This window comes from Cinclus cinclus, chromosome 1, assembly GCF_963662255.1.
Source record: "Cinclus cinclus chromosome 1, bCinCin1.1, whole genome shotgun sequence".
Lineage (NCBI taxonomy): Eukaryota > Metazoa > Chordata > Aves > Passeriformes > Cinclidae > Cinclus > Cinclus cinclus.
In genome coordinates, this window is record NC_085046.1 from 43,599,538 (window position 1) to 43,618,552 (window position 19,015).

The 19,015-nt window shown below is 38.9% G+C and overlaps 1 protein-coding gene across 1 annotated transcript in view; it reads left to right on the top strand.

Moving 5' to 3' along the window:
• Positions 1-19,015, top strand: part of GLB1 (galactosidase beta 1) — a 38,873-nt gene that overhangs the window by 11,150 nt on the left and 8,708 nt on the right. The window contains exons 3-13 of the mRNA XM_062496857.1: positions 3,644-3,794; positions 4,096-4,156; positions 4,961-5,055; positions 6,232-6,412; positions 7,594-7,652; positions 8,527-8,648; positions 8,730-8,770; positions 9,224-9,336; positions 12,143-12,217; positions 17,702-17,791; positions 18,882-18,995. Coding sequence (XP_062352841.1) covers positions 3,644-3,794; positions 4,096-4,156; positions 4,961-5,055; positions 6,232-6,412; positions 7,594-7,652; positions 8,527-8,648; positions 8,730-8,770; positions 9,224-9,336; positions 12,143-12,217; positions 17,702-17,791; positions 18,882-18,995 — 1,102 coding nt within the window. The remainder of the gene's footprint in view (positions 1-3,643; positions 3,795-4,095; positions 4,157-4,960; positions 5,056-6,231; positions 6,413-7,593; positions 7,653-8,526; positions 8,649-8,729; positions 8,771-9,223; positions 9,337-12,142; positions 12,218-17,701; positions 17,792-18,881; positions 18,996-19,015) is intronic.

Genomic DNA, 19,015 nt, shown 5'->3' on the forward strand with positions numbered 1-19,015 from the left:
CACGTAATTACTTTTTGCTGAAATAAAAGTAATTTAAAGTGGACCTGAAAATTATACCCTTTGGTGTCTGGCTTGAAGGTCAGCCTGAGTGCAGACAGTGGCTCTGTGACTTCTGTCATCCATAGTGTCTCATACTTCCCTTATGTCTCTGATTAATTTTCCTCCTCCTCCCAGCACCCATGTGCCCTTTGTTAATTTCCAGTTTCTTCAAACAGTCCCTTTTTATTTTTTTAATTGCCTTTTAATTTCTCTGCTGCATCACTGGCATTTTGAGATATGAGTATTTTTTTTCCATTGCTCTCATCACCATTGTTAATTGCTGCAGGGCCAGTTTGGGTTTTTTCTTGTTGCTTTCTCCCTCTTCATTTCTGATCTCCTAATAACAAAGTGGGTTGTTTCCTTCTTTCTTTTCTACTTTTTTCCCTTGTTGAGATCTCTTACTCTGCTTTACTGTTTTGCATTAGTGTCTTTCTGCTGTGCAGGAAGGAGTGAAGATTTGTTTTGCTGGTGCCAGCTGATGTCTGTTGGTCTTGGGAGAGCTGAGCTGTGTCTGTTTTGGCACAAAAGGTGCTGTGCAGCTGGCACGTGGTTATGGCACCTGTGGTTTTAGGTGTTGTTGCTGGCTCACATCATAACACTTTCTTTAGTCTCCTTTTGTTTTCCTAAGAGCAGACTGAGATTATTTGACTTTCTCTCCTATTATTGCTCGCCTCTGGATTTTTTCTCCTATGGTGAAAGATAAATCTAGAAGTGTACTTTAGAAGTAGAAAGTGTTCCTGTGCCTTGCATTTTCTACAAGAATCAAATCCATGCATCTTTCCATTAGACACTAATCACTCTCTCCTTCTCTCCTGATGCTAAAAAAGCACCTCACCAACCAAAAACCCCTTTTGTTTTTCTGTGAAGTTCACCAATAATCAAGTCTTACTGCTCTTGATTATTCGAGCTAAAAGCTATAAATACTCGTATTACCCCCAAAGAAATAATATGTGGTGTTGTGTGATTTTGGTAAAAAAATGGAAATTGGTCTGTGTGATTGGGTTTTTGTTTTCTCTTTTTCTGCATACTCTTTCCTGGATCAGTAATACTACTAGCAAGGGACAGAGATACAAATTGTGTGAAATCATTCCAGAATGAATGGGCAGCAGCACTGCCAGACTTTCTGGCAGAATGTGGTAGTTGGACTCCTGATCTTGAGGCCTTCTCTGAAGACTGTGTCTGTCAACTGGAAATGAGTGCTGGCTGACAAAGGCATCCGGAAAGCACGGGAAAGTTGGGGTTTCTTTTGCACGGAGCAGATAAACAATTAGCCACTAGATGGAGCTGAAGATATACATAGGATTTACTGATCAGTGGTGATGCTTCCTGGGAGAATACGCAGTAACTTTGCAGGCTCATAGAAAATTAAAGAATGTTGAGCATTTTCTTCGTTTTACTCTATTTGTTGACTAATGAGCAAAAAGGTGTAAACCTGTACAAAGTCCTTCTATGAAGGAACTGCTGTTTAGAATGTGGAACATTTAAAAATTAAACACAAATTACTGTTTCTAGAAACTCATATATGAGTAATTTGACTAGCATGCTCATTTATGAGATTAGTACAGTTTATTTAATTTTACACTATTAAAAAAATCCCACTGTCTATTACAGAGAGAATTACTTTGTACATTAAGGAAGTTGAAGTGTCATTTTTTGCCTGTTGATAATCTCTGAAATAGGAGAGGAAAGTTATGACTTCCAAAGAAAGGAAGGTTATAGCATGAAGCTTAGAAATTGTGTGTATGTGGAAAGTAAACCCAAATACAGAAAATATACCTCATTTTGAGTTTGAAAAGGGAAGAGAGTTTTTTTTTTATAAATTCCTTATTCTGTAGCTAAAGCAGTACAGGATTAACAACTGACTGTAAATTTTGGCAATGGTATGTAACAATTATACTCATTAAAGATAACAATTTCAAAGTAAAATGATTTCATTTGAGACCATCACTAGCTGTAGAAAGTATATTGCAGGATTAGAGTGTCTTAGTAACAATTTTTAGACCAGTGTTTAAAATAAATTTAAGTCATGATTCATTATATAAAACAGCAGTTTCAAATAAGTTTTTTTCATATTCCTCTTCCCTTTTTCTCTGCTAGAATCTGGTTTTTTCCCAGTGTTGTGGTCAAGCATGTGATATAAATGAAAACTGTTTCTGGAAGAATTTTTCTATCTTATTCCATCTTGAGCATAAGGGAGCTGGAGAAACCATTTCATCCTCACCTCAGACAGTACTGAGTGTGTTTAAACCATAATTCGTGTTTCTGAACAAGTTCATAAAACTCTTCAATGAGTACATTGCTTTGACTCCATCCTGGCACACAAATTTTAAACTTTATCTCTTCAAACAGAGGCTTAAAGTTTTGGCATTCAAGATGCTATAATAGTCATAAAGTTTGAAAGATTATAATTTTTGTATTTGATGTTCATGTACATGTCTGTCTCTGTATGGCCGTTTTAGTAGTGTACTCATGAGAGGTTTCCTGTTTTTCTTCCTCATTGAAAGCATTCTTTCCCTCTTGGGTAGTTTTTACAAAATTAAATATGGAATGTGCTAACAAACACAGGCAGTAAGAAGACTGTTGCCTGAGAGGATCTTTGCTTGACTAGACAGAGTTTGGTGAATTATAGAAATTTTAGAAGAATGAGTTTTCATGTTCCCTTGAATCCTCGCTCAGGTTGTGCTCATCCCTAATTTTAGTCTGGCTGTGCTAGACTGCTGCTTGGTACCATGGCAAACAAAACAGAGTTGTCAAGCAGGGATCATCAGCTACAACAATACTACATGGTATTTGGTAGGTTACTGTTTCTTTGTTGTCTTGCAACCAAGTATATATTTTTTTTTTTTTATTTCTGTGAGATGTTCTGTGCTGACATTGTGATCTCCTAAGTCTTGGGGGTAGGAGAGACGTGTTCTTTCCAGTGGTGATCTACTTGTTTGGCACCTTTATTGCTCAGTTGAAATTAAGCTTTACTTTGTCCAAACTCTTGGGTACCTTAACATCTCTCAACTTAATTGTTCTTTCAGTGGTGGTTTTCTAGAACTTGAATTGTTCCTGATCAATGAAAACTTTCAGGACCTAGATCCAGTGTCATTTGAGGCTTAGGTGTTTTTCAAGTTCTTTCTAATGGCAGCAGCACAGACCTGTCGGCGTGGTTGGTGTTGCCTGTGCAAGCTGGGTGATCCATTCATGAAGGGTCGTGTGCTGTTTTGGGCAAGCTCATTTCTGACCTCCTCCTTCATGAGTGGTTTACCACATTCATCTCTTCATCAACCTCCCACCACTATGCAGCTGCTATCTGCCTTGTCAGCTTCAAAGCTGTTTATTTAATTTTGGAACAGACATCATAGTTTTAAAACGGTACTACCAGAATCTGTTCTTGCTCTGACAGGGACTCCTGTAGGCATAACCCAAATTTCAGTATTAATTTAAATGCTTTCTGCCATATGAAATACCTGACAGAAGAAAGGCTGTAGAATTACTCCTGTCTTTTACTGATCTGAAGGATCATCGGCGTTGCTGATCTCTGGGGCGTGTAGTGCAAATAGTTGTTTAGTCTCAGTTTCCTAATGGAAGGTGATTTTCTGATTTTCTGTCTTAATAGGTATGTCCCATGGAACTACCACGAACCCCAGATGGGAACCTATAACTTTTCTGGTGGCAGAGATCTAGAGTATTTCCTGCAGCTTGCAAATGACACTGGATTACTTGTTATCCTGAGAGCTGGACCTTACATCTGTGCAGAATGGGACATGGTATACAAACTTTTGTAACAGCTCACTTCTAGGGTAAATCTAGTGCAAGTATTTCTTAAAAGTAGACAGACTTAATTGGTGTACCCTTGGACAAGAGTCTTGGTTTAGTGTGTTAAAATCCATGCATCCTAAGTGACTTCTTACAATACAAACTTACTTTGTGTTTGGTTTTTTTCATTAGGAATTACTACTTTCTTGTAGAAAATCAGTTGTCCTCTCTCAGTATATGCCTTAATAAAAGGCTAAATTATTCATAGGTTTTCTAAAAATGTTGCTGAAGTGTTTCCCTTTCTTTTCCCAGGGAGGTCTTCCTGCATGGCTGTTGGAAAAGAAATCTATTGTGCTCAGGTCTTCTGATTCAGGTAGAGGCATCCAAAAAGGCTATTAAAATGCACTGTAATGGCAAGGCAACTTTCTGTTTGAGGCCATTACTAGATAATTGATATTTCAGCTCAAGTTTTCTTTTAAGTAAAATCTTCAGTACTTTCTTAGAAGTGTGTGTTCAAAAAGTGTGTAGAACAAAGTTTGGGGAAAGTTTCTGAGGTATTGTCAAGTTGGTGCCAAGAGGGGAATTATTGTCACCATTGAGAAAAAGACAGGTAGCTTCAGCTTTGAGGTTTTTAGGTTTGCCACAGCCAATCATAATGGGGATCTTTCTTGGCTGGTCAGTGTGCAGTCCAGAATGAGTTGCAGCATTCTCATGTATTCCTGGTAATGGACCAGACATGTAAGGATAAGATGAGACAGGAGATTAATGTGTTTATTGGAGTGCATGTAGGGGATGAATATATAGATATCATATCCAACTTAAGTTCTGCTGATTATGGTGAAATTATCTGTTTTAAAAAAATAGTACATAGATCATCAGTTGAATTTGTCTTCATGTTGATATGTATTAGGACAACCTGTGAGGCATAATGAAGTCCCTTTGATAATTTTCCAAGTTTATCAGTATTTAAATGTTTTATTTTTTAGTAAACTGTTCTGGAAACATTTATGAACAAGTAGAAGAGCACATTTGTTAAAGTATAAGAGCAATCTGTTCATTAAATGCTGTTCATAATTTACATGATTAGAACACTACGTAAAGACAACCCATATCTAATTTAAACAAAAGCAGAAAAAGGCAGAAAAGCTGTGAAACATTTATACTTTGTGTATCACAGATTACCTGGAAGCAGTAGAGAGATGGATGGGTGTCCTTTTACCAAAGATGAGGCCTTATCTCTATCAAAACGGAGGTCCAATCATCATGGTGCAGGTATCTTTCTGAAAATCAGATTAACCCAAGCAGCATGAATGCTTATACTGCTCTTGCAGATACTCTATAGGTCTGGGGTGGTGGTGTCACAAGTATTTCTTAACTTTCAGGTAGCTGCAGGATTCTGATGAAATACCTTATCCTAAAGAACTGAATCCACTGTTTCTAGAACTCAGAGAGCATTCATCTGCTCTGTCAAAGTTGTTTCCCACAGTTATATAAAGCAATAGAGGGAACTTACATAGCTTTTTAGAGCTGAGGTTCATGGCAATTCTCACATAATGCCAAAATAGATAACATTTACCTGAAACAATCTGTCAGGAAAAAGGGGAATAAGAATACCCTTAGAAGCAAAAGCAGTATGGAGTAACCCTAATTTAGCACCTAACTTAAGCTGTAAATGTTTCAGGACACAATTTTGTGTGTTTGTGGTGGGTAGCTTCTGTCCTAAACTCCCTCTAGATGTGTGGGAGTGATTATCCTATATTTTTAGTCTTTGATCATAACAAAGCTTTATTTCAATTTCTTTAAACTCCCTGACTGGCACAGAATGAGATAAGAAACCATTCTTGTAATATACCCAAGATAATTTTGTTGAATAGTGTGTTTTGTCTGTTGAGCAGAAGCACTGGGCAAAATTATTCTTTGGCAGAAATATGACGCTTTTAACAGGATTTTCAGAAATAATCTTCATGATTGGAACCTATTGGATCTGAAGCTGAAAAGTTCATCTACTTGGAAAAAGGGGCAAAATGTGTACCTCTCAGTAGTAGCAGAGTTGTCCTCCCTTAAGTCATTGTGAGTCCATTGCAGCTCCATGTGAGTCCATGTGAGCCCTTCGTAGAGGTCTCTGTTCTGAATTTCCGGTTTTGATGCAGTTTTGATCATTTCACAACCTGTTCTATGGTTCTATTGGTCTGCTCAGGAGGTGGGTTATAGATCTCAAATTTTAATAGAGACTGTATTATGATCACTGTAGCTAAGTAGATACTTTGGGGGGTTGGAATTTTGCAGGGAAATGGCTTAGCTCTGCACAGAAATAGTTCCACTAAAATACAGGTGAGAGGAATGAGCCCTGTCTTCTCCTTCTCCTTACATCTGGAGCTAAACCTCTGTTTTGTTATCAGATGTAGACTGAATTGGCTATGGCTTTACTGACTTGCTTTTACTCTGCAGGTAGAGAATGAGTATGGGAGCTACTTCGCTTGCGACTACAACTACCTGCGCTTCCTTCTGAAGCTATTTCGCCTGCATCTTGGGGATGAGGTGGTGCTCTTCACAACTGATGGTGCAAGCCAGTTTCACTTGAAATGTGGGGCTCTCCAGGGTCTTTATGCAACAGTGGACTTTGCTCCAGGTTGGAGACTGCTGTTTGATTCAAAAAATTCTGAATTCTGTGTGTCTGTGGCAGGACGAACTGGCTTGACAGCTTACCAGACCTGCCTGCTTTGGTTAAATGGGGTAACAGGCATTTATGTGTATTTGATGTGCTTTTAAACATACAAGAATCACCCATGAGCACACAGCTAGAAAATCATAATCACTTCCTTGCTTCTTAAAATCATGGGTAACCAATTCACGCTGCTCATAGTGCATATCTCCTAAAATTACCAATAATAGTTGGCATTGATTCCTTGTATTTTTTTAATATTCTTTTTTGGTGTTGGGGTTTTGTAATGTCTTCTGTCTGTCCTGGGACCAGCCATCACAATACATTTTCTTTAAGCCAGAGGTTATTAGAAAAAAAAATACTGTTGAAGATCATCATTAGAAATGTGCACACTGCTACAGTTTGCTGTGATATAGGCCTGAAGAATGGCTAAGCATCAATAGTGTGATCAGAGAGTACCCTTTTGATAGGAGAATTAAGGATTTAAATGTTTGTATACTGCATAAACTTGACAAAATAGGCTTAAGGCACAAGAAACAAACTCCAAGACAGATATTTTTCATATTTTTTATTGTGCAGGCTCTTCTTTACATTATTCTCTACAGCCAAATGTGTGCTTAGTAAGGATCTGTTTCCTTGCAAGTTGAATGAAATTGTGAATGTCTTCATGTGTATCCTTTATGCAATGGTGAGCCACTCACCAGAGTGGTTGTTCCCAGCCACTGTGGCTTGAGCCACTAGGAATGATCAAAAGTGAAATATCTCTTTAGAGATTGCCTGGCTTCTGTTCTTCCCCGTAGCCTTGGTAACGTAACCTCAGACTTAGACTTGCCAATGATCCATAGCAATTCTGACACATCTGAGACTTCTTTGTGCCAGGTAGTCATTTCTGAGAAAAGCTGGGTTTTCAAAAGATGTATCTCAAAAGCAAAGACATGCACACAAGCATGCATATGTGCATGTATATATTTAAAATAAGTTTTGCAAGTTAAACATCAGAATCAAAAGTACTGATTCCTGTGTTTGCTGGAGTAGCTTTCTTGTCGTGATTTTTGCTAGGCTGGAAGGGAGATAAGACATCAATTTCAGTAAAATTATGGACACAGTCATGGATATAGCAACTCAATTTTATTTCTTTCTGTTTGCAGGTGGCAATGTCACAGCAGCATTCTTAGCTCAAAGGAGCAGTGAACCTAAAGGCCCTTTGGTATGTCTTTTCACTTAAATTTTTTGTATCATTTCTAATCTCGAAGTTGTTAGTCAGAGAGGGGTTGACAGCAGTGCATTGAACAATTTTAGGCATCTGTTGACAAGACATAATTTCCAAGTCAGAAAAAGTGAATAGAGGAGCTTCTCTGTGTGTTTGTCAAATCCAAATTAACTGCTGCTCTGCAAATGCTATTTTAGTCTCAAAAAGTATTGATATTGTTTCAGTAGTTTTACCTTGCTAAGACAAGTGTTTCCAAAGCAGTGCAAACACTAAGGATGGTTAGATGAGTTAGTCCGATATGTGTGTAGGTGGAAGTTAAAAGCAAAATTAAAAGGGCAGATTAGAAGTTGCTTCCTGTTTTCATCTACCCTGGAGGTTTCACATATGGTGTAGGATGTGAGAGCACTGGAAGCCATTTCGGCAAAGAAAGAAGGCCCACTGAGGATACGAGATTATCTCTGTGCTAAAGAGTTGTTTAGAAAGCAGTTTGAAATATTTTTTTAATTACATGCAATTTGTGTATGCTATTCTGCAGAGAATATGTTGATTCCATCATTTACTTGAATGCCAAGCATCTGAAACACATCCTTCTTGATAGATTCCCAGGAAATCCATATTCTGATGCTTAAATAATTGTTTTCAAAGTGTCCCTGTAAAATTATTGAAACAATTCCTTTGACCTGTAGTCTGCTGAAAAGGACTGATTTAGTATGTACTTTGCTGTATTTATAGTAGTTTAAAAATGGCTTAAATTAGTCAAGATACCTTTTTTTCCTTTCCCTCTTACAGTTAGGAACCTTAATTCACAGTGCATTCTGTTCTTGTTTCCTCTTCATGTTTTCCCTTCCTCTTTTGCCCTTCCTCCTTTCAGGTTAATTCTGAGTTTTATACTGGATGGTTGGATCACTGGGGGCACCGTCATTCTGTTGTGCCCGCACAAACTATAGCTAAAACACTTAATGAAATCCTGGAATGTGGTGCTAACGTTAACCTGTAAGTGTGTGTTCAGTAGAGCTTAATTTTGGGGGGATTTCTTTTCCCAGTTCAGCAAAACCTGATTTTTTCTCTTTTTAGGTACATGTTTATAGGTGGGACTAACTTTGCCTATTGGAATGGTAAGAAATTATTTAAACTATACTAGTGGTGGGGGGAGCTGTTTATGAATTAGATATTAACGTATTTTGTGAAAAAAGGAACTGTGCCTACTTGCGCATGGCAAAAGACATGACTGCACTAGCTGTCCTTTGTTTTTTGCCAACATGTACTAAACCCACATGGTATTTGTCTTTGCCAAGGCTACTTCTGCTTCACTCAGACCCGTGAAACAGTTGAAACACAGATAAATGTGTTTCTCTTTAGAATATTTCACAGAGTGATGTAAGCTCACAAGGATATTGTCCTCCATCAGGAACAGTTTTTTATGCCAAATCCCAAACATCAAGGCACTGAATCTGAAAATGTAGCAGAGTCTGGCTGTAGCGAGAAAGAATTCTGAAAGTTGATACCTCTGGACAAAAACCGTCTCTTCTGCTGTTTGTATTGGTTTTTTTTTTTTCCACTTCCCACAGGTGCTAATATGCCTTATATGCCTCAGCCCACTAGTTATGACTATGATGCTCCCCTGAGTGAGGCAGGAGATCTGACAGAAAAGTATTTTGCTTTGAGAAAAGTTATTGGCATGGTGAGTGTTCTCAGGACATTTTTAGAATGGTTCTTTGAAACCTCCCAAACTCTCTTGTTCTTGTGTTGGTGTAAATTACTCCTTAATTTACTATTTTTGCAGTTGGGGGAAGTGAAATGGAACAAGACAATTAGGCCAACCTAACTGCTTCTCCTTACAAAAAGCAAAAGATGTTGCACCTCTCTCTACCTGTTCTTTCTGTCCCAATGGCTTCCTTCTTCATTTCAGAGGAGATGATACTGGTGTAGGTCTGAGGCAGACATGGTTCAGCTCTCCTTTGTTTGCTATATTTGTTTTCTCTCAAGGTCAGTAAGGTGAATCAGCTCACTCAGTCGGATGAGATCCAGTGCTGCCACAAGGGGAGCAGAGGAAGGTGGGAAGGGTTTGGCTGGGAGTAGAGATGGAGGAGGAGTGTACAGAGCCTTTTCCTTGCAGTATCAGTCAGCCATTCAGTCTGCTTAGACTTATGACCTGATGTGTGCTGCAGCCTAGTGCTTTGACTGTCTAGCCCAAGCTTCATGTTGAGGTTTTCAGTCTCTTTGAGAAAGACCAGGCTTACTCAAAGAACACATCTTGGTTTTGTGTTTTTACAAACTGCAGCTAGTGGGTGGGACCAGCTTTGCCTTGCTGTAAAAATGCACAATGTCTCCACAAACTGGAGATTGAAGTAAAACATAAGCCTGTGTCTGGGTTTTGAATAACCTTGCATTGGAGACTATTCAGATGAGGCTTAAAAACAGGTTCCATGTGAATCCCAAGGCTCAGGCTTGTAGTCACTGTCCTGTTGCATACCAGCAACGTTCCTATTCACAAGAAGACATTTTTATTCTGAGAGTAGGTCTCCCAAAAGTGTACCACACTTTCTCTAGGGTTGAGAGTGCCTTTATCTCTGTAATTGTGGAAGGCCTGCTGTGGATTTTTTTTTCTTTTTCACCTTTATCCCTAAGGCTGATGCGATAAATTGATGGAATAATTTTTATGACCTTTCCAAGGGGAGTTTCCTGTCTTGATACAGTTTTTCTCACCAGAGAAATCCACAAACCACTTAACTTTGAGTTGTTTTCTTCAAGGTGCAAGATCACTGTGTGAGATCTAAGTAGTATTCTAGTGCAGTGAGAAAGCCTTGATAAGATGTGTAATGTTCATTATAACCTCAGGTGTATTGGGTCATTTTTTAGGTGTGGTTGGTTTGTTTCTTACTTTGCATGTCCATAGATTTTCAGTGAAGTTTTCCTATCACTGCTGTGCATTCTAAACCCACAACAATTGATCTACTCAGTTGCAGTTTGAGGTGGAAGCTAATGAAAGACAATAAAGTTGCCTGTAACAAACAACTATGTTCACCATGTTAGCTGTGCTACAAGGATAATGTTAAAGTCTTTCTTTACAGTTTCCATTAGTTAAAAAATGTAATGAAGCATTTCAGTCTACAATTTCTTTCAATTGCTGACAGCATTCTCTTAATTTTTACTATTTGGGCTGAAATTTCCTGCTTTTGACTTCCCTCTTGGGTGAATGCAACTTTTTACTTTAAACCTGGATATCTTGATTGTTTTCCAATATAAAGGAGAAGAAATTAACTTCTTACTGGAAATGTAAATCAGGCTTTCATCCATCCATAACTGAGACTTGACAGGATAGCATTGGAAATTATACTGCTGTGGTCTGTTTAAAAAAATACCCGCCCCCCCCCCCCCCCCCCCAGCTAAACCAAACCCCTTTCAGCCACTAATCAAATTTATTTTGAAAATAACCTGACAAGGTAAGCACTCCAAAGTCACCAAATTTGTAGATGGAGACACTCTTCACAAAGCTGGTCTTTTGTGCATGGTTATTAAAATGTAGGCTTGGATTGCTTGTTCACATGGTTATCTCATCTGCAGAAGTTTTTTCTCTAATATGCAGATAGGCTATGTCTAGTTAATGAAAGAACAGATGGGGAGAGTGGCTATTAAGTAATGGCAGGAGAAGGAGAAGGAGATAATGGCAAGGAGAAAAGAAGGCACAGAGAGGAGAAGGCCAGGGTACTGGGCAGAAAGCCACTGTCTGGTCTGCCATGCCTCAAAGGTGTCTGGGAAAGTGGTGAGTGGAGTCCCTTCATCCCTTCTCTGCTCATTTCAGGTGATTCTTCTTAAAAGTGTAAGACAAGAAGAAACCAGAAATAGATGGGTGATCAGAGCATTTCTTTGTCATGTTTCCCTGTGACTGATTGGACAGTTGTCTAGAACAGGAACAGGGAAGCTAAAGATGGGACCTCAGGGGTTACTGCAGCTGTGGTTTCCAGGTCTCAAAAGATCCCAGCCTAGGCATAATGGAATAGCAGGAGGTGGTGGTGGAATATCATAACACTGAAAGGAAAGGCACAAGAGGCTAATAATTCCTATGAGGAAGTGTTGCTGATGAAGGGTCAGGTGGAAATATTGTCCTACAAACTTGGAAAGGTTCACTCAAGCTCCCATGAACTGGGGAGAGAACTGTGGAAAAGCTGTGGAAGACAGTAACTCAGGCTGTAGCCACAGGAGGGCTCCAAGGGCATTGGGAATTTTGGTAGTTCCCTTTGTTCATTATGCTTTTTACCTTTACCTAGTGTTGAATAGTTGTTAAAAGTTGTTCAAGTCAGATTTTTTCTTTTTAAAAAAACAAATGTCCATCTTAAGAGTAGATGCAGCTGTAACCTTTAGGGAGGTTAATTTACTTTAAGCCAAGGTTATAATTTTCTAGGTTGTGAAGTGTAAAGCAAGAACTAAGTTAAAGCAAGTATTTAAAGTATTTAACTTGTGTGTGTTTTTTCTTCTTCTCTTTCTAGTATAAGCAGTTACCAGAAGGTCTCATCCCTCCAACAACACCCAAATTTGCATACGGGAAGGTTCGCTTGCAGAAGGTAAATTAATCTGTAATACACTGTTTATCTTTTCATAATGCTCTCTCTTTGCTTTTTATAGAAAATGTTTATGAGGGTGTCACAACAAGCTCTAGATATCCTACAAAATAAAGAGGAAAACCTTGAAAGCAAACTTTGAGGAAGGAGGGAGCAGAGCTTGGGAGTAAGGAATCATGCCCATATTAGAAAATGATGAAATGCATCTTACCTGGTTGTAAAAAGGTAGTGTTTACAATGTGCAGCATGTGCCTGAAGCTTTGCTAAATGGAAATTAATATATTATTAACACAAAAGATTCATAGTTATTAAAGATAATTCATGTATCAGTAATGTAGATGGGGGAATGTTACCATGAGATTTAAAACAAAGAGAGTTTTGGTTGCTGGTCATTCCTGTAAAGTGGAAGGAAAAGTAGGATATGTGTATTTTAAATGCTTCTAGGCATTTAAATTTTAAATGTGGAACATTTTTGATAAATTTGAAGATTTTATTGATAAAGTTTCTGACAAGATCTATAGCTGATGAGAGAAATTAAATCCATTTCCTGCTGAGGGAAAAGTACACAGAACTAAGCATGCAGAACCCGGCCTTGTTTTGTCCTGTCTGACAATGGTAGCATAGTTGGTCAGCTTACAAGTATCTGGGATTTGACCACAGCACCATCATTTTAGGACCAAGGACAATTTTTTGTGAGATATGTTTGAGAATTAAGTTCCTGCAGTGAGTGAAGTAGATTGTTTAATGGGCAACAAAGAGACAGCAGGTATGAACTGGGCTATATTCTTTCTGCTGGGCACAGACAAGTTTTGAGATGGAGGATTACTGCATTGATGTACTAGATACAGTAACTCCTAATGCTTTGATTTTATACTTTGTAGCTTCAATTTGGCAGTTATTTTTCCAGTTAGTGATGTATTTCATCTCTGCAGCTGAAGCATTGCAAAATTTAGTAGTGATAAGATTTTGCAGGCATCTTCAAGTCATTCCGCTCAAGAGGTGGGCAGAACTATTTTTTGCATAAAAGTGGTTCACCTGTGAAATTGAAAGAGATCTGTATCACTTTCAACAACCTCTGAGTGTCTTCTTGGCATATGAGATTTCACTGAACTGGCAGTTCAGTGTGACTAATTATAGGCTCTTATCGCTACACCCACCACCATGGCTGTTGTCTTTGGTTGCAAGCATTTGCAGCCCAGTTATCAGATGTTGACTCTCCCATCTTCTCATGAGTCTTGGCTCTCAGATAAGGCTGTCCAGTTTCACTAGAATAAAGAACTTTCTCTTTCATGCCTTCAAGAAATGAACTCTCACAAAAGAGTCAGATGACCAAACTTGCTCAACTACTGCATCTTTGACCTGACCTGCACCTTCTACATTGTAATTTTTTTAGAGGAAGTGGTTCACTCTCCAAGCACCAGTTTTAGGAATGCAAATGGCATGTGTAGGCTGCCAGATGTAAGGTTCCTCTCATGCTTGTACATGTACTGCCATCTGCACTGAGAGCCTCTGGAACTCTCTTCTGTGAAGAAGACTGCCTTTTGCTCTGTGATCCAGAGCTTGACTTCCACAGCAGTTTGTTGCTGGGCTACCCTGCAACACAAGACAAGTTTCCAGTCACAGAGGGTTTGTACTGTGCCAGCCCAAAGCCACCTTCCCAACTCCATTTTAACCCCATCTGGAACCAGTTCCAATGCACCTTGTTGTGTGGAGAAGCCTTAATGTATTTTTGGTAAATATCAGAGAGGGAGTATTCTAAATAATAGCACTTAGCTTTGGTAACAGTAAACTTCCTAGCTATGTCATTTGCAGTGACAGTCAGTGCTAACACAGGTGCTGTCTGGATCTTCACTCTGCTGCTGTACAGCAGTCAGTCTGCCCTGGAGAGCATTGAATCTACTCCAGTGAACCAACTCCCTTGCAGGGAGAAAGGATGCAGAAAGGATGAGAGAAAGGAGACTCTGGATTTTCAGGGCTCATGTGATGTACTTTACAGAGGTAAATGTAACCAGAGCAGACTGTTCTCTATCTTTTTTTTCCTCAAGATATTCCATGGCAGTTCAGTCCTTAAGTACCAACTCCCTTGATGAGGCAATTGTTCGTTTTGAGCTATTGATTTATTTTAAAAAATACTCCTGGCTGGGAAAAATACAGTTTATTAAAAGATGCTGGAAACACTGACATTGCTATATAAGAGCAAAGGCAGGAAAGCAGGTGATAAGGAAAAAATCTTGTTGCATAGATGCAAAAGAGAAGTGTTGAAGATGGGGAATGAGGACAAGCAAAGACAGAACTGCAATAGATGTGCTCCAGAAGTGTGAACAAGATGATAAGTTTTAAGGATTTAAGCCTCAGAACTTGTGAAGCAGTCTTTTCAGAGGGAAATAAATGAATCTTAGTTCCTGCAATGTGTCCACGTGGCTATGCAGGCTTGTTAGGTGGTTTCTGATCACCACTTGGAGGGCCCTGAGAAGTGCTTGGTCACAAGGAAGTGTTTGCCCTAGCACAGCAGCCTGCAGACTTATAAGTTCTGGAGAAGTACTCAGTTCCTAGGATGTGGAGAGCTCAAGAAATAGCAAGTAGCAGGCAGTGCTGGTGTGTGTTGGGGCTAGAAAGTGGTTAAGCAAACAGGATGCTGCCTGTAGTTGATATTTCTGTTGGAGTATTCCCTTTCTTTTTTCTTTCATGCTTGACCTTACACTTGGGTTTTGAAGACTTTGCTTTGGAGGATTAAAGGAGTTTGTTTTTTTTTTTCTTTTTGCAGTAATTTGTTGTTTTACAGGTTGTTTTTAAAAATTCCTGACAATATTTGTAATTTTAAAGTTTACTGTTAAATTTCTCTTGTGGTACTGATTGTCCATTAAATAGCAGTCAACAGGAGTTTCCAGCAAGACCAGATCTTGTCTTGGTGGTTTTTTTGTATGTACCACCGAAGACTGAAAAGCTGAACAAAAATAAACTACTGAAGTTTCAAAGAAACAAGCTTCTACGAATCCTTAAGTGAATCGTACATGATTGACCCATATGCAGAATAGAAGCCCCTTTGGTAGCAGAGACTGAAAAAAAAGTCTTAATGGGTACATGTACAAGCTACTAATACTTAGGTCAGCAAGGCACAAAGCAGCTTCACTGCCATTTAGTAGCTGATTCAAGTGAGACCATATCTTAATGTTGCTTGTATTTATTTCTGGTTTTGCTGTCCACCTTGGGCTAATACTGTTAATGCCCACAGGACTGTTAAATTCTGTAAACTACCTTTGTCGGTGTTTGTGTATCTCTTGCTTCACAGCTCTTGTTGAAGACCTGGTAGCTAAATCTCTCCTGTGGCCTGGCAAGTCCTGCATATTGCTGTAACATTACTGGCTCCCTTGGGGGAGCGCAAGATAAGGAGTGGACCATGTATGCGGTCTGGAATATTTGTGAAATTTTACTATATGAAAGATGATTGCTATTTTAGGTACAACTTTTAAATTGAAAACACAAGAGCAAGTTACTTTCATCAAAATTTTGCAAGCCATGTTTGACCAGCAGTCTTCTTGCACAAGTGAATGTGCTTAGCTGTGGGCTAGTGAGGGTGACCCAACCTCCAGATAGTGTTGGTGTAACCTTTTATACACTTGTGGTGTCCTTTTATTTACTTTTTCCTAGTTAGAGTTAAGACAAGCTCATTTCAGAAGTCTGTTTAGATCTGTGTCTACATTACTGTTGTGGTTTAATCCTGATAGGCGGCTGAGCACCATGCAGCCAGTCACTCTCTCCCCCAGTGAGGTGGGGGAGAGAATCAGGAAGGTAGAGGTGTGAAAACTTGTGGGTTGAGATAAGGACAGTTCAGCAGGTAAAACAAAAACTCCACTCATAAATAAAGCAAAATAAGGAGTTCATTCACTACTGTCTTTGCAGAGGGAGGCGCTCAGCCTTCACCAGAGAAGCAGGGCTCCATCATAAAATCATTAATGTTGGAAAAAACCTCTAAGGTTACTGAGTCCAAGCATTTACCCAGCCACTACTGTGTTCTTCACTAAACCATGTTCCAGAGTGCCACATCACACACCTTTTGAACAATGCATGTGTGTTGGTTACTTGGCAAGGTAAATGCTGTCACACCAAACATCTCCCCTTCCTGCTTTTTCCTCCAGCTTTTGCTGAGCATGACACCAGTAGTATAGGATATCCCTTTAGTCAGTGGGGTCAGCTGTCCTGGCTGTGTTCCCTCCCAGCTTCTTGTGCATCCCCAGCTTACTCTCTGTTGAGAGAAGCAAAAAAGTTCTTGACTCTGTAAGCCCTGCTCAGCAATGACCAAAATATCCCTGTGTTATCAGCAGTCTTAGCAAGAATCCCAAACACAGCCCCATGCTAACTACTGTAAGGAAAATTAACTGTATTCCAACCAAAACTGCAGATGTAATTATGTCTACATAGAGAATTCATGCTGGCTTCTGTTGCATCACTGCAAAATGCTGTATGTTCATTTTAATATTTCAGTACAACTTTCATGTAAGTTTTGTAAAAATTCAATATTCCTGTTGTTGAAGTACCTTCAGAAATTGTACTACTGAGTACTCTTACAGTATAGTTTTACTTTATTTTAAAAACCTGCTTTTTTCTTTTTTATTAAGCATTTGAATGTAAATCTGGTATATGAGAGGTATTTGAATGTCTAATGTGTATTAACCACTGAACAGTGATGATAATTCTGCTGAAACAGACTGACATGAAAAATGTCATGTAATTGATTTTTTTGAGCTTGTAAGACACTGGGCACCTTGTGTGCATTTTGACTAATCTTAAATCGATAGTGGTGTTTGAGAGAGAATCATAGATGGGTAGAATATTCCATAATGGGAATAAAAGGCAATTTAATTGTACACATCTAAGTCCTTATTCAGCAAGGTATTTATGTGTGTGACTAGCCTAAACCTTGCTCCCAGTTTCATTAAAACCAGTCCAGCTATTTACATATGACTACTTAATTACAGCCTTAGAGTTTCTAAAATAATTTAAGACTAAATAGGATACATTCATCTTGGATGGCTCTTGATGGAATTAAACTTAGCTCAGAATGATTCCAGAGTAACTTAGTGGGAATCAATTGAATCAATGGCATTTTCCCTACCTTGATTCTAAGTATAATTGAGCAAAATTTAGGTCATATATTGCGTTGTATTAATCATGCAGAGCAGCTGTGTTTGTTTATACAACTTTTGTGAGAAACTCCTGGTGTAGTTCTTAGTTAAATAATAAAGGGTCACTTTTATTTTTATGAATGTGTAGCAAAATTAGACCATCTGTTTTTATTAAAACACTGCTCTACATGTGGCATGTTTCTTTCAGAGTTCATCAGTTGTCTTTGCTATATTGTATTTTAAATGTGTCTGCAAGGATGGTGTAAAGATTTATTTTAATTTTCATGGAACTACCTGACTTGATAGCTCGATGTGCAAGCTGTTATATTTGGACTGAAACTTACTGACCTTCATATATCTGCAGGCAAGCACTGTGTTGGAGGTTCTTGATGGACTGTCACCTTCTGGACCAGTGAGAAGCACTTACCCATTGACCTTTGTTGAGCTAAAGCAGGTGAGGATTCCTTCAGTAGGCAATTTGCAGTAATTTTGTGGAGTTTATTTGAATACCCCTTTGTGGTCTTACTCTTCTTATGTCATGTCTTACACTTTATCTAGCACACAAGTAATAGTATAAAGGTATAGAGGAATTTTGCATTGGAGGCCTTTTCATATTCTACTACTGTTTTGCTCTTGTTTTGCATCTGAGGTTTTCTTCCTGTGGATGTAGGTGTCTGTGCTGTCTAGGCTTTCACCTTTATTTTTCTCCTCTCTGAAGTATTAATTTGCAGGTCTTAAGAGACTTTTTCTTGTTTATCATCTTCATAGCCCTCTGCTATATCTGCTCCAGTAGTTCTGTGTTGGACAACACAGAACTGGACACAACACTCCAGATGTGGCCTCACCAGGGCTGAGGAGAGGGACAGGATCATCTCCGTTGACCTGCTGTCCATGCTCTTCCTAATGCCCCCAGGATACCCTTGGCCTTCTTGGCTGCCAGGGCACTGCTGGCTCAGGGACAGCTTGTTGTTCACCAGGATCCCCCAGATCCTTCTCCACAGAGCTGCTTCCCAGAAGATCAGCCACCAGCCTGTGCTGTTGCATGGAGTTATTATTCCCCAAGTGCAGGGCCCTGTGCACTTTCCTTTTTTTGAAGTTCATTAGTTACCTCTCCACCCACCTCTTCAGCCTGTTAAGGTCTCTGGAATGAGACCTCTCTTTTTTCCATTCCGGATGGGGAACTTAGTGAAAATTATTCCAAAATGTTCCTGATGTAAACTATGAAGTATTTAATGGATAATTAGATAATACTGACTTGATGAATAGATCAGTTTATGGGCACTGGGTGAGAAGTGAACTTTAAAGTTTTTTATATAAAGTTATAAAGGGATTTTCACCAGTTTACCTAAAGGTCAAAGTAAACTGTAATCTGAAATGGTATCTGTGATAGTTGCTGTCTGAAGTGAATAAAAGTTAGCATTTCAGTTCAGGCATGTAGGCAGAAATGTGGGATATTTTTAATTCATTACCTGAATTGAAACTACAGAATGACTTAGTTCATGAATCTGTTGTTTTTTTTTTTCTCTTCTCTTTTCTTTTCCTAGTATTTTGGGTATGTACTGTATAGAACTACACTTCCAAAGAACTGTGTGGAGCCAACACCACTGTCTTCACCTTTAAATGGAGTCCATGATCGTGCCTATGTCTCTGTCAATGGGGTAAAACCATTGTTTGCTGG